The following is a 22,088-nucleotide window of genomic DNA, read 5'->3' on the forward strand; positions in this document are numbered from 1 at the left end:
CCTGCGTTTACAGTAACAGCCAAGTGGCTTTGTCCAAGCGGCAAATACCGATGCACAGGGAGGGTACCACAACCCAGGCTCCATGGTTGAGCGACAGGAGGAGCTAAAGACAGAGGATGAAGTAGGGTTCAGGAGAATGGACCTTAAAAATCATCCAGTTCCAAGCTCCTGACCTCGAAAGGGACACGGCCACTGTCCCAGCTGCTCCCAGCCCTGTCCAGCCTGGCCTTGGGCACTGCCAGGGATCCAGGGGCAGCCACAGCTGCTCTGGGCACCCTGTGCCAGGGCCTCAGCACCCCCCTCTGAGTAAAGAAGTCTTTCCTGGTAATTAATACTTCCTAATATCAACCTACTCTCAGTTTGAAACCATTCCCTTTTCTGTCTGTAGGCAATTAGATGAGACAGAGTCCACAGAAGCCAGAATAACTTAATATCCCCATATGCCCTTTCCCAAAAGAAACACAACTGCAACAACACATTGCCCTACCGTTTTTTAGTTTTTTTTTTTTTTTCCCCTGGGATTTTATTTTTTTTAAAGAGCAATTCCCAGCCAACATTTCCCCCTTCCCAGTGTTATCAATCACTAAGCAGGAACAGCACCGTGTGGAGGTAGAACCAAGACTTGTTTTTAAGACAAGAGTTACCATAGCAAACATTAACCTTAATCAGTAGCACAGTGAAAAGGCACAGAGCCCATTTCTTATCTCTGAGGCTTTATCTGTACTTCTAGAGAACATTAATTTTACCACTGAAATCATGTGGGAAGTTCTTAAACAAAATGTGATTTCTCAAAGAGGGCTCATCTTAGATAAACTTCCCCCCTCCCCACCCCAACACCTCATAAAAGCAGAGTGTTTTCACTTACAAAATATTATTCTAACTGAAGTTCATCAGCTGCTTCTACAGCTACAGTGCAAATAAAAGTCCAGCCCATGGCTGTGGAAAGTCTCCAATGTTAGAAAGCAAACAGAAAAGTAAGCTTGTGTTTAAAATAGATTTGAGTGTGGAAACCCACAGTTTGACAGAAACTGATAACAGCTAAGGCCAGCTTATCGTGAGGAAGTGCACAAAGTTTTTCAAACTCTTTTCCAAAGAAGCAGGGAGATAGATCTAAAACCACTTGTGAGAGACACAGAACAGATACAGAAGATGAAGCCACACCCTCACTGAATCAGAAATAAACTTTTGTGGCAGCAAGACAGAGCCCAGCAAGACCCTGTTCTGAGTTAAGCCGAGTATTTTCAGCAAGGACAGAGGATGATTTTGACCCGGGCTGCACTTAAGTCATCTAAGAGCAACCTCTAGTGGTGTTTCCAGACAGGTACGGCACCTTCAGGAGGGAAGGACACAGCAGAGCTGTTCTGGCTCACTCCCAGGGGTTTTCCAGAGCAGCCATGGGATAGGCCTGCACTGCTCCTGCTCCCAGCACCACTCTGAGCAGGACACCTTCTGAAAATAAAGCCTTCAGTTCAAACCAAGTACAGGAAACCTCACTGGTTGTGCTCCAAAATTACCAAGTGTAGTGCCAGTGGCTGAACTCTAGTAAAATAACACAGATAAGTCATGAGCATCCAAGCCTTTTTGTGTTTCCTCCAAATCCATTTCTAACAAAGTTCCAAACCAACATGGTTCTGTCTGCACAAAACTCCTATGTACATGAGGGAGTAATACAAGTGGATACCATTTGGTTAAAATTAACTCATCTCATGTCAAATTGGATAATTTAATTAGTTACACCCCTCCACCCACAGATTCTCTAGTCAGGACCTGGAATGTCTTCTCTGTGGAAGAAAATCCTGCCACCATCACACACAAGATGTCCAGCCACTGGGATCAGGGTGATTTCAGCACACGTCTTCTAAACACCAAAATCAACTCATGCAGGATTCTGTAAGCCATGTTATAGACAATAACACATGTTGAGCTTAAACATGAAACTACAACACTGCATGAGCAATTCAGGACACTTACAGCTGAGGATTCTGATTAAGCCAATTTGAAGGGCAGTGTGGATTCACCTGTACAACAGGGAAAGAGACACATGGCTTCTATTACAAAATATTTTTAAGTGCCACCTTAATATACATTCTATTAAAAGTGCATTCATTTATCAAGTCTTTTAGCTTGACAGAAGTTGTCAGAAGTCAGGTGGATTACAGACAGATAATCTGAAAGAAAAGAACATTTCACAAGCTATAGAAAGGCATCAGCATATGTGACATTCATAAATTAATAATTTTCTTAATAATCCACGAATGGGTCCACGAATGTCCTTGTTTCTGCTCCATGCACAGCAGGACAAGCCCAGGTGTTTTTCTGGATTGGTTTGGGAGCCACGTCATGATGGTTTCTTGAAACCTCTTAAAATGGGGTAGATGTTCTCAAATGCCTCACAGATTTCAGAACGATCTTTTGCTCCTAAATGGATAATTAAAGAAAAAAAAAAATGAATTAACAGAGCGCTGAGAATATCTGAAGGCAGTTTAAACCCAGTAATATTAAAAACCGTGAAGAAACCCAGGAGACTGAAAGCACCTTACTATTAAAGGCAGAATTTCTATCTGCCACCTCAAAGAACAATTCCTAGCTTGCTTAGCTTTAAGACTTGTTTTTTGTTTAATCTGTGGAACCAAAACAGCAATTTTCTGCTCTTGACAGGTACAAAATATTGGCTTTGAAGAAGGAAAAAAAGTAACTGAGCACCACCATGACATTATCTGCTTAAGAATAATAGTTCTGCCTGTTCATGAGGTGAGTAGAAAAGTAAAAACAAGAAGTGAAAGGCCTTTATTTCATACTAGGAGTTGTTGCACAGACTCTCATTGTCCAGCTCTGAGAAGCAATTTTAATTTTAAGCTGTGTGTTAGGACACTTTTGATTTCAAATCCTTTTCTGTGGTACTGTAAACAAATCTTTAATACCAAGTCTTGCACACAAACTGCATTGCAGCAGGCAGGAACATTCCCTGCCAGCAACACTACTCATGCTGGTCCAACAAATGTCAGCTAGAAGAAAACTGGATTTAAATGAACTAAAAGTGGAATCAAGCCCTGCTTAGGTTGAATGTGTAAACGTTTTCTCATGTCCTCACTTGGACAGGAATAATTCATCTCCCTTACCACAACTTTTATTTACAAAAGTAAATTTACCTTCTTGATTATGGAAAAAACCTCTCCTCACATCTCGGCAAATTCACTTTTGTCATTACAGCTGGGCCCAGGACTCACAGCAGAGGACTGAGTGTGCAGCAAGGCCACAAAAATTAGTGTACCCCAAAAAATGCAAGCAGCAGTGGAATGGAACTGACCAGTCTGATTTTACTGCACCTAAGAAAATTGTGGACATTGGAGGGGGAAGTATTTAAATTAAGCTTTGTCCTCAGTGCCCCATCCTTCAGTTGGCTGAGCTCATTCCTGATTTACGTTTGTGGGAATCTCTGCCTAAGGCAGGCACTTCTCTTGCCTTCCCCCCATGTCTCAAAGCTGTGTTATAAATACAAATACCACATTCAGAGCCTCTGGGAATAAACATCATTTACCTTTCAGTACATCTGAATAGAAGCATTTTCATGAGCTTCATCAAGAGGATGTGCCAGGAGCTCAGGAATTCACCTTTTTTGAAAAAGTTACCTGGGATCTGAGGTACAGGTATCTGCTGAGTACACTGACTCAGCAAGGCTTTGGGCTCACAATTTTTTTGCCAAACAGTCTGGAACAAGCTCTTAGATCTCCACCCTTTCCTCTGATAATCCCTACTAAATGTTGTCAGTGAAGTGTTTTAAGAAGTTTGTTTCCTGTCCAAGCAATTTTAAATTGCTTATTGTGAGGTTCCTATTTAAGTGCCCGAGTAGTTGCTGGCATGTCAGCATCCTGTTGGCATCCTCTGCATTTGCACGTGGCATCAGGTGTTGAATTAAAAAAAATACTTAACATGGAAATCTGAGACTCTGTATATGAAACAATGTAAGATTCTAGTGCAACAATACTGATGTTATCTGCAGAAAACACAGATAAAGCTGCAGCAGCCATTAAAAAGATCCCCAAGTGGCATTACTGTGGCAAGACACTGATTTTTAGTTAATGTTTAATTTAAATGCTCTCTCAGAAAGTGAAGCAGCAGTGGGCTACAGATATAGAGAGGCACCACTTACCAGTCAGGACAACTTTTCCAGACACAAAGATAAGCAGCACTATCCTTGGTTTGACCATCCTATAAACCAGGCCAGGGAACAGTTCAGGTTCATAGCTGTTCAAAGCAAGCAGGTGAGATTAGTAAAATGCAAATGCTGTTTCAGTGTTGTTTGAATGAAGTGCTCTTTAATTACAGTAGCAATAGGGTAATTAACCACACTGATTTTATCTGGCTGCCCTGAGAAAGGCAGGTCAGGTTTTGGACATCTTGAAGAGAAACCTGTTAAACCTAGCTGGAGCTGGTCAGGGAAATCTTTGTGCTGACTTTCACAGACTTGTGAGCCACTTCTTATTTGTCATAGCCTCGGAACCTTTATTGTAATTTTCAAAAAGTCCTCGGGTCATGGAATGGCCTGGCTTGGAAGGGGTCTTAAAAATCACCTAATTCCACCCCCTGCCATGGCAGGGACACCTCCCACTGTCCCAGGTTGCTCCAAGTCCCGTCCAGCCTGGCCTTGGACACTTCCAGGGATCCAGGGGCAGCCACAGCTGCTCTGGGCACCTATGCCAGGGTCTGCCCACCCTCACAGTAAATCCCTCCTAGTCTGCAAAGAGCCCCTATGAGGAAGCATCCTGTGCAACTAAGACAAGATAACAGCCAATGTAAATATTTAATATATATCTAGTTCCTAAGTGAAATGCAAAGTATTAGATGCAGTGCTAATAAAAGACAATTGAAATTTGTTTTTATCCGTGCCAAAATCTTCCTTTCCTGATGGCAATATCTAGTTTTGAACAAGCTGATCTCACAGGTACAACATGCCCATCAGTCAGCTACAGCTTTACTTTCAATTCTTGGCTAAAGAACACCCAAACAGAACCAAAACAATAATCCCAGAAAAACTCAGTATACCTGCAATTTTGTATTTTGCAAATGCAGTTTGGCTTCATGCCTGATGGTTGGAAACCTTATCCCTGCAGATAGGAATCTGCTTTGCTGGGAGTTATGAGGCCACCTTGGCATTAGAATCCACAGTGGAGCCAATTCCTCAGGTTTGAGCTTTTATGTTTTTTAGATTCTGTGCTGCTTTAGTCTGTGGGTTCATACTGGGGGATAACTGAGCTCTCTTCACAGAGTAGGGAGACAAAACAATTCCTTCTCTAGCTGGGGACCAAGGACAAATGGTCCAAATCTCAGCCAAGGAGCACAAACACTGTGGGCTGAAGAGAGAAAAACAAACAGGATGGGACTGCCTGGGCTAAAACTGGAATGGGACAATGAACTTCAGTGTGCAAATGGAGCAGAACTTATAAAAATGTGAGACCCCATAAGCGGTCGTGCATTTTGGGTTCACCTGGGGTACAGCCCTGGCTGGGCTCTTGTGCTGCCCAAGGTGGATCCATTGAAGCCTCCTGATAAATCCCTACTTTATTCTTTAGCTCTGTCTAATCTCTGTTCTAGGTCAGCCTGCACAAGGCATCAGAGCAAAGGCTCAAGTGGCTGCAGACCCTGCTGCCAGGTGCACAGGGCTGTAGCTGATCTCCTCATACCTGCTGAACTGCTGGTGGGTGAGAACCAAGCCTTCCAGCCGGATGGGGAACCTCACATCACAGCTCCCCACCATATTCTGGATCTTGAAGTCCAAGAACTTGGCAGGGAAGCCGAGCTTCTGCACCACCCGTGCGTATTTCCTGGCTGCCAGCCTTGACTGCTCTTCACTGAAGGAAAAAACCTTTATTGTAATCTCCAAACACCCCTCAAATCATAGAATTCCAGAATGGCTAGGGCTGGAAGAGACCTTAAAACCCATCTTGTTCCACCCCCTGCCATGGGCAGGGACACCTTCCACTATTCCAGGGTGCTCCAAGCCCTGTCCAACCTGGCCTGCAACACTGCCAGGGATGGGGCTTTTCACTGAAGGAAGAGCAAAGGGGAAAAAACCCCATTTATTTGTGCTTTCCTCTGCTCTTGAGGTGGAATTCAGTTTATAGCCACCACTGTGCTAATCTGCACTCCAGAATAAGAGATCCTGCAGCTCAAAATAGCAAAGCTCCATTCCCAGAATTGCTGCAGGGAGCTAAAAGGAGTAAGGCATTTGTTCATTCACCTTCCTGTGGTCTGGTTGAACCCACTGGAGAGGTTTCATCACTCAGAGGTTCCCCTTTTGAGAGGCTTCTCAGTTCCTCAAAACATCTTCTCAGACTGCAGTCACCAGTACAATCACCTACCTGGGGTGGTGGTAGGGGCTGGAGAAGAGGTCTCTTAAGCATGAGTTAATTAATTCTAATTGGCTGTTTTGGGATATAAAAAACAAGGCAGTCTCTGCTGGACTTCAGGGAAAAAAGCTGCAGAGTACAGAAATAAACTTTTGCTTTCCACAATTCCCATTTTCTCTAGAGGCATGTGTGTTGACTGGTGAACACAGACACTGAAGAGAGACTTGACAGACACAAATTATGTCCTAAACACTTTAAAAAACCAGTGAGACATGTAAATAATCCCTTAACAATTTCTAGGAATTTTAGCAGCTTTTCTACTGATGTCTGCTCAGCTCAATTTAAATTCAGGGACAGAAGTACAGAGTTCAGAAATTGCTAAGGTGTCATCACAAAGAAAGCAAGACTTTCAACATCACTGCTTCACTTTTTCTTGCAATTAGTCCTTTGCTAGATGTTTTAAGCAAGGCTTTTCAGGCATTCTCCATCAGAATTTATGCAGAGGTGAAAGAGTCAGGCTTTTAAAGGGAAGGGAAAAACCAGAAAAATACCTTTTTGCTCCTGTGCAGACCATTTTTCCTGAACTGAAGATGAGGGCTGTTGTTCGTGGTTCCCTGATTCTCATGATCACAGCAGCAAACCTCTACAAATTCAAAGGAAAACCTGACAGGAATTTAGCTGTATTTCTCTTCAGTCTTGCAACACTTAACACTTTCAAAGCTTGTCACAACACATATTTGCTTTTTAAGTGTTTCTTTCCCACTCTGAAGCTATTTCCCACCCACCTAGGAGCAGGAGAATTAAGACCACAGTCACAGGGGCATTGGGATCCATCAGCACTGGGAAAGGGAAGTGAGGGTAAAGCTTTGAGTCCAAGATTTACCTTTGGGTTATACTCTGCATTTCTGGCACGCAGAGCTATGTTCTTCAGATCCAGTTTACAAGCCAGGTTTACAGTTGACACAATATTCCTGAGGAATGAGGGAGGAATTGTTTCATTGCATAATCCAGCCACTGCAGAGCCACCCCCAGCAGTACAGTCACATTCCAATTAATAATTGCCATCAACTGATTTCCTGCCTGTCTCTTCCCCCACTCAAACACCAAGCTACTTCTGGCCAAACTTAAGTAATTCAATCCCAAAACTGGACTTTGAGATAGAAGGTATGAAACTATTAGTCTCTGAATTATAAGTTTGTGCATCTTCCAAAAACTGCATCACTGAAGCCTTTCACAGCTTGGCATTGAACCATTACTAATTATTTAGAGCAGCTAAGGTAGGCAGGGGTGGGTTATTTTCTACAGGTATAAACTATTCCAGAGATGCTCTACCCTAGACAGGACAGCATCTTTTCATGAGGCCAGAGGTTCTCACATTCAACTCTGTTTTTCCTTTTGAAAAAGCAGAGCGACATCTTTTAACCCCTGGAGTCTGCTGTCATCCTTCACATTCTCTTTCCTGGAGGAAATCCTCCTTTTCAAGTAGCTTCATATTTTTATCCAATATTGTCAGTTCATTTTATTCACCTTTCCCCTTCAGGAGGGGAAAAAACTACTCCTGTATTTTTTTTTGCTTACTGAATACCAAGCAGTGCTTGCTACATTCTCAGAGTGAAAAGTCAGAGCAACACTTTGCAGTTTAAGCTAAACTCTGACGATGCTGTGTGTTACATAAATAACACATAACTTACTGTAGCTGGGGGACTATTCCAGAACTTTCTGAAACAGATGTCTCTGGGGTGATGGGAGTCATCGGAGTCAGGGGAGGACACACGCCAGGTGCTTCAGGAGATGGCTGAGCTGCACCTGGATGTGACAAGCTGCTTTCATCCATGAAAACACCACTGTCCTCCTGACTTGGTAGTGACCCATCAAGCTCTTTCTGCGTTTCATGACCATCCTCAGAGGGGTTTTGTTCTTTGTTGTCTTGGGTGACATCTGGGAGAAAGCTGAGGTCCACGGAGGAAAAGTCTGTATGGAGCTCCTTGGACTGACTTAACAGGGAAGATGCTTGAATTGGAAGTTCTAAATCATAAGGGCTCATAGGAGTGAACAGATGAGGACTAGTGGAAAAGTCATCCTTGAATTAAGAAAAAATGCCATTAAGGGTCTTGTATTAACACAGTTACTGTAACTAGGAGAGCAAATTAAGATTAACGTTCAATAAAGAAATTTCAATAATTTTCTCCCAATATATATTTTAGCAAAGACTAGTTTTAAGGTTGAAAGTTTGTTCTTTGCTTGTCTGTGAGTGTATAAAAAACCAGATAGCTTGTATAATGTATTTTCACCACAGTCCATGGGCACTCTAGAGAATTCCTGGATAGCACAAGTTGAGAAATGCAGGTACAACAGTGACACTTCACCCTTCACAATCACACCTCAGCCATGCGCACAACCACATTATCACACTCATGAGTTTTTCCAAGGAAGACAGACAGCATCTTCTGGCTGTCTTTATCTCCCATTCTGTATATTATTCAATTTCCTCTCCCTGCTAGCAGGCGACAGTGTCAGCTTTGCTTTGTGCAACAGAGGGCAGCAGCTCACAGAACCAGCAGCAATTAATTCCTCAGCTTCTGGAGGCCACCAGCCTGACTGAAGCTATAGATGAGAAGATGGAACTAAAAAAAGCCTCACCACAGTCCGCAGAACCAGCATCCTGCCCTGCACCAAGCACACAACACACCTGCAAGTAAGCTCTTACAACTAATGTCCTTCTTTATCAACTATTTGTTATTAAAAGCTGTTTAAAAAGCATCATCATGTCAATGAGGCAAGCGTTTCAGGACAGGATTTATTCCCTCTCCATAAGCCTCTTTCTGAAGGTGGTTTCTGCCAACATCCACAGCAGGTGACAGCTCGGACTAAAGAATCCATACAAGAGCTTGTGTGTTTAATCAGGTATTTTTAGGTTCAAGAGCCAGAAGGACCTGAAAAGTCCAAGCACAAATCAGAAGAGGGAATGGTGCATGAGACTGAGGCTCTTGAGTTGGCAGCAGCTGCCTGACCTCCAGCAGGAGCAGGATTTCCAGATCAATGCTTCCCAGCCCTGAGCTAGTGCTGCTCTCCTCTAGTCAGCTCACTTGGCAACCCAGCCATGCACATGGGGAGATCTCTGCTCCCACTTTGCAGTGTATTTGCCTGCAGACACTTGGAAAACTCTGACAAAGTGACAAATCCTCCCAGAGCCCCCTCACTAGCCTGAATACAGATGCAATCAGGAAGGCATTGCCAACACCCATGTTAAAAACTGCTTCTAAAACTGACTTCTAAATACAGAGCCCAACAGAAGATCTGATGGGGCAGGATGCTGTTGAATAAATCTAGGTACTCCTTTACCCTTTAGAAAAGGGGATCAAATATGTAATTACCTGTTACAAATAAAATATTATGGATTCACAAAAATACATCTATTTAAAATACATATTTTTCAAGTCAGAAGCAAGGGAAGGAAGTCACAGTCTGCAAGAATTTGATTGAACTAAGGATTAGCTGTACAGGAGCTCATTAGGAAGGTTTTGTATGAACCACAATGTAGAGAAAATGATACAAAAACCTCCCTGTGAGACTACTCACATGATGCTAATGGGCATCAAAGGAATGAACATAACAGGAAAAAAGCCACCCACAACCAACCAACCAAAGCCAGTTTGTGACATATCTTAAAGAAGCTGATGGAGAAACGAGTGGTACATGAAGCTGGAAGTATCACACAGCTGTGAAGTTTTCAAAAAGTAGAGCAAATTGCATGAAGCAGGTAGAAACAGAAAGCAAATTTTCCTTTCTGATCAGGTCTGCACGCAAGAGGCCTGAGGAAAGCCCTGATAGGGTTAAGTGCTGGGGAATATTTCCTTCTTGTCAGACAGATGCTTAGAGGCTGCAAAAGGGGCACAAGACCATGTTTGCATTGGGCTGGCTGCCAAGGGTTATTGCTGTAGACTTTGGGTTAATTAACTTCACCAAGCCCCCACCAACTGCATAGCTTTGGGCATCTCCCAGCAGCTCCAGGGAGGAGATTTCACTCACAGATCCTGCCTGAGATCCCTCGGTTTGGGGCAGCTCAAGGGGAAACAGCCTTTTTCACTTCCACTGCAGAAATCCCTGCGACTCAGGTAGACACAAATCAAACCCAGCTGCCTTAAGCAACAAACTTTGATTTTTTTTTTTCCCTCCTTGTAGTGATATCCCACATCTGATATTATCAAGGGTACCAGCAAATGTGAAATATAAATAGCTCACTAGCATTTGTAAAAGCTGTACTATACATTTCCACATTATATACTTTGTGAGGGCACATTCAGAGGGCTTTACCGGTGGTCTCTGGATTTAAACAGCTCGTGCTAAGCTGTTTTCTGAGCTGAAAAGTAGTTTACAACAGGATGTAAAACTTTGTTCCTCGAGAAACGATGATGCCCGGCTGTGGAGTCCAGCCCTCTCCCAGTCGTTCCTACAACCACCTGAGATCAGGACGACCATCCCAACTGCCGAAATAATGAATTTTTGCAGACATTTACTAACCAGAACGAGGAGACGCGAGCCTCCTGCCTCTCAGTGCCCACCCACACCACCACCCGGGCTGACCCTCTCAAGCAGCATCCCACTACAAGAGTTTAAACGCGGTCGCATCATCCCTTTTAACGGGGAGTGAGAGCTCCTCTGTATTCCCAGCAGCTCCGGGAGAGCAGGAATCCTCCGGGAACAGGGAGGAACCCCCTCGGGAAAGGGAGGAACCCCCCGGGACACAGGGAATTTCACGCTCAGCCAGCAGGAATGCGGTGATGCCGCAGGTCAGGTGCGGCTGCGGGATGCACCTCAGCGCAGCGTTGGTGGTATAGTGGTGAGCATAGCTGCCTTCCAAGCAGTTGACCCGGGTTCGATTCCCGGCCAACGCAGCTCCTTTTTGTTTAGCTTTATTTTCTTTTTTTCCCCTCCTTATTTGATTTTTCCTTCCTCCCTTACCTGCCCGCTGCAGCTCTCCAGGTACCGCTCCAGCAGCGATTCGCCCTCCATGGGCGCAGCCACCGGCACAAGGTCCCCAGCCCTGCTCTGGTCCTGCTTTTAACCCCCAGGGAAGCACCGGGGCCACGTGTGGCTTGTCAAGGAGCAGAGCCCATCGCAGCTGGGAGCTTTACCCTCATCAAGCAGCCTTGGAGCTTCTCTCCTGCTTGCCTGGCAGTCTGAGAGGGTTTGCCCCATCCTGGAGGATTAGAGAAATCGGGGTGCTCTTCTCATGTGCTTTCCAGGAGCCTAAAAACACAACCTGTGCCCAAGCGCCTCTGAGCCTGGTTTCCTCTGCAGGGTTGAAGAGAAATGGAGTTGGACCTTGTAGTTAGTAGTACTAGATGTAGTTTAGACCTTGCACAGATGATGCTTTTTAGCAAGCGTATGTGCCCCTTAATTTCTCCCACCTGCCTCATCGAGTGCAATGAGGCACATCTGGTCCTTCCAGAGGAGCTCCCCACCGTAGCCAAAAGTGTAAACTTCAAATTGAAGGCGTTGTGATGAATTGGTTCGTTCTCAGTTGGGTTAACACTGCCTGGGGTGGGCAGGGAGAAGCCTTTACTTTTTACATCCCCTGTCCTCTCTGTGCAGGGCCTCTGGAGTGTACTTCTGTCCTCTGTAAGTGATGATTTAGAGCCATTCCCTTTTTCCATCTGCCAGTGTGAGGCAGCACATTCCCAGGAAGGAGCTCATGGTTGATGGATGCTGTGGGAGTCTCACACTGCTGACACAGTTTGGCTTGGGTGCCATTTGAATTGCTGTCTGACTTCCTTCTCTCCTGTCCTGTGGCTGTGTGGTGATGGATGGATGGATGGATGGATGGATGGATGGATGGATGGATGGATGGATGGATGGATGGATTTCTGTGGAGGCACAGTGGGAACACATCTCTTTGCCTGCCTGGGCTGGTGGATGTTGTGATCACTGCACCTGTTGCTCTGCCAGACAGGATTTTGCTGTGAGATTTCCTTACAAACAGCAAGCTGAGCTGAAGAAACCCTTTGGGAGATGTCAAAGCACAGACATGCAGCAGATCCTTGGGAGGTGCTGCCAGGCTTTTCTCACTGCCCCAGAGGTGCAAAGGCTTAGATTAATGCCCTTTATCCAAGGAACAGAGCATGGCTGATAAGCATCCTTTCCTCCTCACAGCCTGCTGGGCTTGTTTGTGGTATTTCTGGGACTCACAAGTGAGTAATAAAAGGTGCCAAATCCTCCCAGCCCCAGAAAAATCCAGCCTCGAGCAGGTTGGTTTACATCACACAGCCTGTCCTGGAGGCAAATCAGGCAGCAAAGCAAGGAGAGGACTCAGAGAGGTTGTACTTTGAATTAGGGAGGCTGGTAGAGCTAGCTCAGGTCAGTTCAGGATGGTTAAATCCAAAATGTCCCATTTAGGGCTGACAGGTGATTGGAATGCTTGCAGACAGCTCCATGGTCTCAGCTGCCTTTGTGGGCACAACAGGATGGGGTTCTGAGATCTGTGCTGGGGGGCTCTGCTCCCACCAGCTGTGACAGCCCAGCCCTCACAGCTGCTCCCTGACAGCCCTGTGGGCCTGCCCTGCCGACAGAAATCATCAAACTGAGCACAGGGGTTGTTCTGAGTGTTGCCCTTGCAGTGACATCTCAGGGGGCCAGGAGGTTGGTGCTCCCCCAGTGTGTGCCACTATTGCTGTGCTGGAGTTGGGAAGCTGGAGGTGCTCCAGGGTGACCCTGCCTGTAGCATTGTAGCTGTGGTGCTGTGAATTTCCTCAGCTAATTCATCCTTCATTGCAGAACCCCCTGGAGAAGAGATATGTTCACCCTGAAGCCCCTGGGAATTGATTTGTCTGCATTTTGTGAACCTGAGATACAGAAGGTCAAATTATGGCGTTCAAGTGAGTGAGGCTACATCAGAGAGGAACATAAAATACAAATCTCTTGATACTGGTGGTGTTTCTTGCCTCGAATAAGGACAAATGGCAGGGGCACAAGGAAGTGTTGAGATTTTGGGTGAGTCATGGAGTTTGGTGTCTCAGGTTAAATGGGTGAAAGATTGTTTACCCATTTGAAGAAGGGAAGATGTTTAGAAAGCTGAGAGAACCTCTGAGGATCCAAGAGTCAAATTGTGTGTGCAATTCCAACTTTCAGGGTTGCTTTGGTGTAGGGAAGGGTCTTCTGGGCACTGCCTAAAGCAGGGCAGGTATGGCTGTACCTCAGGAGGGCTCTGTGCTTGCAGCCTCCTCTTCCAAGCTGGGCAACTGCAGTGGGGGAGGCTCCACGACGGGGGTGTGCAGTGCTGGGCATCCCCAGGGAGTGAAGGCCCAGGGGGTGGGAGGTCCAGAGAGCAGTGTTCCAGTGAGCTGAATCCCTGGGCTGCTCCCTTCAGCCTCCCAACTTTTGTGTTTCTCCTTCTTAGTCGGCAGTGTGAGACTCCCACAGCATCCATCAGCCATGAGCTCCTTCCTGGGAATGTTCTGCCTCACACTCCATAGTCAGCAGAGGCATCATTCCCTCTCTGCTCCTTCCTTCTTCAGCAGGAGACTGAGCCCTGCCATGGGCTGGACAGATGTTAATGCAAAACGTACCAATTAGAACTCATGAGACCTACCTGCCTAATTTCTGATCATCCAAGTCAAATAATGTTAGAAAAGGCAGCTATTTTTCCCGTGCCACTTTTTAAAAAGACTATTTCTTTCTCAAACTGCCGGGGGTTCCACCCACCTACTTTTTTTTTTTTTTTCCTCTCTCTCTTCTTTTCCTCCTATGCTCTTTCCCCCCACCTTTTAAATTCCTTTGGGAAGCAGCAGCCATCGAGATCCCAGCCTGAGTGAGTCTTGGCAGAGCTGCTCAGAGCAGGGAAGGAGCAGCTAGAGGAGCCCTTCCCCAGTTCAGTGACCAGCTGATGAATCACTGCAGTGCAGAGTTACTGTCATGACGAATTGTCATGAACCTTAATTAGCAAATTGGTTAATTTTACATAGAAAGTTGATGATGAGCTCAACAATAAGTACTTTGTGTGTCCTTTGTAAGAGTCATTCAATATCACTCTTCCTTGGGTAACCAATTGGGGAGGGCTGTTCCACAGAGCTCCTGCTAACACCCTCAATCAGCCTCTTAAACATTTCTGTAGCAGGCCCTGCTGCATCACCTGGGTGCTGAAATCTCGTTAGGGGATGGGACTAATCACAGGAGACTTCCAAAAACCTGGAAGGGACAAGGAGCAAGTCATTAAGAAACCTCTACCTGTTTAATTCATCAGTGCTCTGCACAGCTGCATTCTATTCTAGCATGCCCTAAATGCCTTGCTGCTTGCTTTGAAGTTGGTTAATCTGGTTTGGCTTTATCTTATCTTTTTTAGGAGCTAGTTTCAGAATGAAAAGCTTGTGACTGACAGTGTTCTGCTTTCTGCTCTCCTGAGCTTTATGCTAAACCTTTATAGCTGTAATTGTCTCAGAAGAGTGGAGCTTGCCTCAGGTGTAGCTTCCATCTCCTGATGCCCTCACTGCCTGCAGCGTTAAAGCTCTGCCTCTGGAGCACGTAGAAGAACAACTGATAGCTGGACCATGTTCCAAAGAAAAAATCAATATAATATGCACAAGATGTCTCCAAATTCAGCACTTTGTAATTAGTCCAGGAGCCAGCACTCCTCTGTCAACAGCAGGATCCAAATCTTGCTGTGGAGGTTGTTCCTTCCAGGTGGTTTAGCCTTGTTTTGGTCCCTGTGCCTTGATTGCCATCATGGCAGGGGTGTAAATAGAGTGAGGTGCTGAGGGGGAGCTTGGAGAGGGTCAAGGAGGGGAGCAGGTGAGCTGCAGTCAAGTCAGTGGGAACAAAGGATCTGCATGGAGCTGGAAAAGCTCTTGAGAGGTACCTGCAGCCCAAAAGGCAACTTAGAGAGGGATGCTGAAGTACCTTTGGTCTGACAAGGTGACCATCACCCTCATACTTACCTGTCCCATAATTCTCCATTCCAGACCTCATCAATGCCTAGCAGTATCAGCAGATACTGGATTTATTGCTGGAGAAGGAAAGAAGTTGCCATGACTACTAACCGAGTAATAGTGAGTAATTTGACTTTTAACTGTGTATTATTTAACAACATCATCAGGTTGTGCTGGTGTAAACATGAACAGAATCAGGTCCATTAGAGTTGATATCTGGGTCTAACTTTACCTGTGTAAATCAGGAGTAACCCTCTGGCAGAAGTGAGGTTACAATGGCTGGGAGTTGAGCCAGAATCAGGCTCAATTTCCCAGTTTGTTCATTTATCAGAATATAATTTCCCAGGTTTGCTGGGTGATGGGAAGGGCTGTAATTTCCCATTTACCCCCTAGTGCTGTGTGCCCCTCCCTGGATCAGATGATGCAGCCCAAATCACACAATGGTAAGGCTGCCTCTTTACCCTGCTTCAACTGTGGCTCTCTTATTCCCTGAGAAGGGCAATAATGGGGGAATTTGATCTTTTTTGCAAACATTTTGGACTCTGAGCATTTGTGTGCTGTGCCTGCCATACTCACTGGCGGAGACCAGGGTGTGTTGGCTTTTGGATCAGGGAAGAAAATCACTTCTGTAAGATGGGAAAGGGGTAGACTGGCTTGAAAAGAGCCAATTTTTTTTTCTGGTTTCTACAGCTCTATTATGTGCAATGGAGACACTAACTGTCCCCATGTCAGAGAATTGCTGAGAACCCAGACCCAGAGAGGATTGCCAAATTTTCCACTGAATGCCAGAGGAAGAAGCACTGTAAGTAGAAGTCATCTGTCTCAACTGAAAGGCTGAATGGTGACTTGAAAGCTGTACAGTTAACTTAATTTAATTTTCCTATCTGTGTCAGGCAACAAACTGATTAAAGGAAGGCATTCTGTGTGTTTGCATAGAAATCCACTCATCCTGGCTCAGCCTCATGTGGGGCAGGACACAGTAGTCTATTTTTATTTTTTATTCTGTGTTGTATTTAAAATGTGGCTAGAAAAGGAGGTAATGGGATGAGGAGGGTTTGTTTTAAACATTGGCTGCCACCTTAATTGCAGCCTAGCAATGAATGGCTGCAGGCTTTCTTGGACAGCTCCTCTGTGAATGTCACACACAAATCCATCTGACACCTGGGGTCAGAAGTATTCTTCTGTGCTTTTTGTTAAGTCATCTTTCCCACTTTTGTGCCAAAGGGTCTGGCTAAATTGAATTGCATTTAAATGAGGTGAGTGTGTGATGGATCATCTGAATGCTGTTGTTTCCCTCCAAGTTTTGTGACAAATCTCTCTAATGCAAACACCGTGTCTCATACCTTGAACACACTGCTGCAATTAAATACTCATCCTTTAAGCCTTATCTGGAAAATATAGTAATAGCAGCCCTGTGTGTTTGCACAGAAAAGGAGAGGTGTGCACGCAGCAGATACTGGCAGAGCTCTGGTAATTCAGTTTGCAGGGGTCATAGTCACATTGGAGACACCAGCAGTGACATTAGCATGTGAAAAATTAGCACAAAATTCAGTTTGCAGGGGTCACAGTCACATTGGAGACACCAGCAGTGACATTAGCACGTCCAGACCTTCGGTGCAAGCTCTCCAGGAATTAGAGCATGTACTGTGATGCCTTCACTGCTGTGTCAGCTGAGCTGTGACACCACCACAGTTTTTATCAGCTTATTGTACAACTAAATGCAAATACAATGAGTCAAAGAAGGGTGCTGACCAATCCCTGAAATCCCCCTAAAACTGACTTTTGGCTGAGTGATCAGCAAGATATAATGTCTGACACTGGAATGAGTCTGCAGGGCACACAGCTCGGTGATTAGTCAGTTCTCATTACCTCTTCCTCCAATTTACGTCAGCAAATCAGTGCTCCTGAATCAATGAGGACCTCAGGAGAAGCTAAGCTTCCCCAAAACGCTGCCAGATGTCAGCAGAAGCTGCAATCCCCTTGCCTTGATGGCTCTGTACTTTTAACACACATAATGAACTGTTAGCACCGTCCTGTTTCTGTCACTCCAGACCTTCACCCGTGCTCTGCTGATAAATGCTGTTGGTTTAGCCGTGATGGAGGAGTCTGTGCCCAGCTCTGCTGCCTCATGCTCCTGCACTTCATCTCTTCATTTCCATGCTCATCCCAGCCAAGCCGAGCCCAGCCTGAAAACCCTTTTGTTACAGCTTCATCACTGCATTTGGCTCTTCCTCCCCCCTCCTTGCTGTCTTTGCAGTTTCCCTCCAACAGTATTTGGCTTTTATGGTCAATCTCTGGAAGTGGAATATGAGTTAATTTTCCCCATACTTTCCAAGATGCTATAGGGAATATTTTTATATCTTTTTGGTATCTACAGGCTGTGGAGGAAGCTCACTTGTCCCAGTGCCCTTCATTATAAAGGTGTTGTTTTTTCCTCTTTTATTTTTTCCCTGTGACTTGTCAGGAATAATTAAATGCTGTGATTGCTTTGGCCTCCCTTCAATGGGCATTTACCCAACTCATAAATACAAGAGTAGCTCCCCTGAAATCTGCTTCCACTCAGGCAGAATTGTGCAGGTTTGCTCCGTGATGCTCTGAGGAAAATGAGGAACCCAGATGGGCTTAAGTTTGGGAGTTGGTTGTTCTCTAAAACCCAAATAGTGTTGCTCAGATCAACTAAGATTTGCTTATTAGAATTAAAAATACATTAATCCCCAGGTATTTTCAAGTTCCCTTTGCTCCCAAATTAACATGGACAGTACTGCTGTCCAAAATAAATGAAGTGTGTGAAGACAGTTTAAAGGCATTGAGGAATTTCAGACCTTTTACATCTCACTCAGCTTTCACCTAATTTGTTAATGGGTATGTTTTTCCCTGTGGGAAAATAAAGCTTTTCTCTCTGACATTTTATAAAGGACCTACTAAACTTTCTTCTGTCTCTTTGGGTAAAATCAGTTGAATTGACTTTTCTGGTGCCTTTCTGTTTTCCCTAGAGAATCTGAGTTGGTTCTTAACCCTTTCTGCCCCCCAGGCCTTATGAACAGTGTGACAGAAACCCTTAGATACCTTAGAAGTCTAGGCACAATATGGGCAGCTGTAGGTTCACTAGGGAAAGGCTTATTGCTATACAAAAAAATTAGATATATAGGTGAAGAGAAGAACATTTGCTCATTTTAGTTGTGAGATAAAATAGAAGGTTGCAGAGGGATGCACGGTGAGTTTGTGACATTGCTGGGAATTTCTGGATGTCCTGAGGCACCAGAGAACAGGATGTGTCCTCAGACCTAAGGGTTTGTGAACATTTCCAAGTCTCCACACACCCTTGGGACACGGGTGTGTGTCACCACCAGGGATGGCAAACTGGGGACCTTGGTGTGACACTCATTGCTCCGGGGAGGTGGACGCATCCCTTGTGAAACCTCAGACAAAATACTTCCATATTAACCTACTCTGTGGTGGCAAGAGCAGCTGGGATGGCTCCTGGGTTGTTTGATTTATCCAGACAGGCTAGCAGGGTGTTTGCTCCACGCTTGCTTAGAAGTTTGTCACAGCCTGACACACGCTGTTCCCGTGATGCCTCGCAGAGCTCAATCAATGTCCTTCCCTGGCTGCAGAGGAAAACGTGCTGAGCCAGCCCTGCAGGCTGCTCCAGCCTGGGATACCTGATCCTCAGGCTGCAAGAGCCCTTGGAGCACCAGGTCTGTCTGACTCCCCATTTCTTGCTTTTCTCCCCATCTCTGACTTCATTTTCTGTTTGTTGTCCATCCTGTGATGTTTCAGGTGCTGAGGAGGGACACGTTGTGTTGGTGTTGCCAAGGTTTGTCTTTGCAATGGAAAACATCTTCATTGCATAAGTATTGATGAAGAAGAGTATTCATTTAAAACCTGCCCTAGATTAATGTAGAACAGCATAAATAACAAGCTGGTGCTGTGAATGATGAATGGGAGAAAAGGATTTGGACTGTCACTGTCCTACCACACAGGGAGTGTTTTACAGGAGATAAGCTGTTTTCTGTGACATTTCTGCATTTGCTTTACTTAACAATAACCATTAACTGTCCACTCCCAAAAAATCATCCTCTGCTAGGATGCCACCAAGGAAGAAGAAGAAAATTTGGAACTTGCTTTGAAATAGCACTTTCATGGGAATTCAAAGCATGGTTATTCTTGTGCTGCTTGGAAAGCTGATTTTCTGTCCAGCTTCCCTGTGATCCCTTTAGCTCTATCTGATACCAAAGGCTTGAGATCTCTAGATTAGGAATTAAATTCCACCTCTGTGGCCCAGACCTGATGACCTGCTGCAGTCACAGCAAATAGGTTTTCCTTCCAGCTAAAACTGTTGCTTTTTGGCCAAAAAAAAAAAAAAATTAAAAGAAAGATAATTAAAGCCATGTGATGCAGGTGTAGGAATAATAATTGACTTGAAATTGAGTAGGGATTATTCAGAGTGATGGCAGGCCCTGATCTTGCAGGGATTTAGGTGCTTGTTTTGTTCTGCTGGCATGTGTGAGTACACAGGATGGTCCTGTCCTGGGGGATTTAGGGGAGGCTGTGACATGGCCAGGAGCAGCTGGGACAGCTGGGTGGGATTCACCACTTGCAGCATCAGGCAGCAATTCCTGCTGCTAAATTGGGTGTAAACCACAGCATTTCAGGGGTGGACAGGTCGGGTTTGGGCGTCTGGTACAGGAACAGCAGCCTGGGAGGGCAGGAGAGGGATTTTCCCATTGCAATTTCTGTTTTACTTTGCAAATGTGAAAACTGGGAGTGACTGGTGTCAGGCCTGTGCTGGGAGGTGGGGACTGAAGAGCCTCAAGGGAAACTGGCAGAAATCATGATTTAAGTGTCAACACCCTGAAGATGTCAGTCATTGGGTTGGGCACTCAGCTGTCTGTGTGTCTCTAATTGTGCTGCTCATATTTTGAATGTGGTAAAATTGAACAGTACAGTTTAAAACCCAATTTTGGGCTTTTCGGTGCTCTGTTACAATGATGAAATCCAGAAATGCAAGGTGACTAAGTTTATAAATAAATATTTTTTTCCAGTGAACTCTGAAACAGTTTTGAACAATTCACTTGATTAGCTGGATTTCCAGCAGTACAAAATGTGACCATCTCAATTTAATTAACAGCATATCTACATTTTTTTAGTGTGGGGATTATGTGGAGACTGGTAGTAGCCCGATGGATTTTCATCCTGTACACATACGATGTCATGGTTTAGATTGTTATTCTCTTATATGAGCTTTTACTGTTGCAAGAATTTCCAGTGTCATTTCTGCTGGCAGTATTTGCTTAGGACAGATTTATTTTTATTCCCTTAGAGACGAATTGGATCAAACATCTTTTCCCATATAGCTCAAGTTTCCACAATGGAGTTACTCCTAGTTGACTACTCTGAAAAGAAAATTGTAGTAATTTTTGTGATTAGCAGCAGTTGAAATGTTTTTTTTTGGCATGTGTGCATATAATCTATTAATTTCCACTTCCTGTCAATTGCAGTGATTCATGATTATAAATAGTATAAAATTTTTTAATGCAAATAGAGAGAGAAAATCTAGCATTGGTCTTTTTTTTTTTCCTAGCTGGATTCAGTGAGGTGTTGAAACATGCAGGGCGTTTGTTTCAGGCTTTGATAAGGATCTCTCACATTCTTATATAAAATGCTAAATTAACAATAATCAGCCCCCATGACTTACAGCCCTGCTCAGCACATAGCTTGCCTTTCTCTCGGGCTTCCTCTCAACCTGCAGATTTGAGGGCCTTTTCCCTGTGATCTGAGAAAGCAAAATTCCTGACAAAACTAACGACTTGGGGCTCCTGTAGAATTTAAAAACCTTTTCTTTTTCCCCATGAGTGGCTGCCTAATGTGAGTGGGATTTCAGTGGCTTTTTAAAAATCTGCATTATTTCCTCCCTGCGGTCAGGACATTCAGCACTGGCTGCTTGGCACAGTGGTGGCTCTCCGGTGAGGTTTTCCACCAGGTTTCTCAATCCACACAACTGAGATAATTTATTGCCTTACATTTTGGGTAATGGTATCTGACATGGGATTTTAAAGCATTTGCAGGTCCTTTATGCTGTGGTGTTGTGGCAAATCTGTAAGACGTGAAGGACCAGAGACATCTGAGCTGGTAGGAAGTGGAATATTCTCAGCTGAAATCCTTCAGAGCAAGCAGTGACCACCCAGCAAGGAAATCAACTCTGAATCCTGGAAGGAGGAAGAAGAGAAAATTCTCAGTCATAGAATCAGAGAGTATCCTGTGTTGGAAGGGACACACAAAGATCATGAGTCTGACTGCTGGTCCTGCACAGACACCCCAACAATTCCACTCTGTGCCTTAGAGTGTGTTCCAAACCTCCTGGAGCTCTGGCAGCCTTGGGGCTGTGCCCATTCCCTGGGGAGCCTGGGCAGTGCCCAGCACCTCTGGGGGAAGAACCTTCCCCTGATATCCAACCTAAACCTCACCTGGCACAGCTTCAGCTGTTCCCTCGGGTCCTGTCACTGGTCACAGAGAGCAGAGATCGGTGCCTGTCCCTTCTCTAGCTGTAGCAGCTGGATTTCCTCTCTGCTCTTCCATTGCAGCTCCACTCCTAGCAGGAGGGACAGCTCTCTCCCTCCAAAGCCCTTCCCAGGCTTGTGGCTCCCATCTTTATCTATTGGCAGGACCCTCACCCACTGTGAGGCAGCAAATCCCATTCCTGGGAGGTCATGGTTTGCTTCTGATGCCAGCTGGAACACTACTGTGGACAAAAGCAGTTAAACATCTGCAGAATCTGCTGCTGCTGAGCCCTGCCACCACTGCTGGAATGAATATTAAT

The 22,088-nt window shown here is 45.0% G+C and overlaps 1 protein-coding gene and 1 non-coding gene across 3 annotated transcripts; one reads left to right on the forward strand and one right to left on the reverse strand.

The window, feature by feature from the left end:
* Positions 1-2,338: 2,338 nt before the first annotated feature.
* TBPL2 (TATA-box binding protein like 2) lies at positions 2,339-11,767 on the reverse strand. Of its 2 annotated transcripts, none has more exons than XM_077783894.1 (7): positions 11,707-11,767; positions 8,039-8,435; positions 7,231-7,318; positions 6,899-6,990; positions 5,682-5,849; positions 4,151-4,245; positions 2,339-2,418 (listed from the first exon to the last, which is right to left on the reverse strand). In XM_077783894.1, exons 1-7 carry the CDS (start codon positions 11,765-11,767, stop codon positions 2,339-2,341), a joined length of 981 nt encoding a protein of 326 aa, XP_077640020.1. The 2 variants fall into 2 exon arrangements, with proteins under 2 accessions (XP_077640020.1, XP_021390340.1); XM_021534665.1 differs by lacking the exon at positions 11,707-11,767 and adding an exon at positions 11,310-11,360 and having other exon boundaries at positions 8,039-8,427.
* TRNAG-UCC (transfer RNA glycine (anticodon UCC)) lies at positions 11,171-11,242 on the forward strand. The gene has a single exon. It is a non-coding gene; the product is annotated as a tRNA-Gly (tRNA).
* Positions 11,768-22,088: the final 10,321 nt, after the last annotated feature.

The sequence above is a fragment of the Lonchura striata genome, chromosome 6, assembly GCF_046129695.1.
Source record: "Lonchura striata isolate bLonStr1 chromosome 6, bLonStr1.mat, whole genome shotgun sequence".
Classification (NCBI taxonomy): Eukaryota; Metazoa; Chordata; class Aves; order Passeriformes; family Estrildidae; genus Lonchura; species Lonchura striata.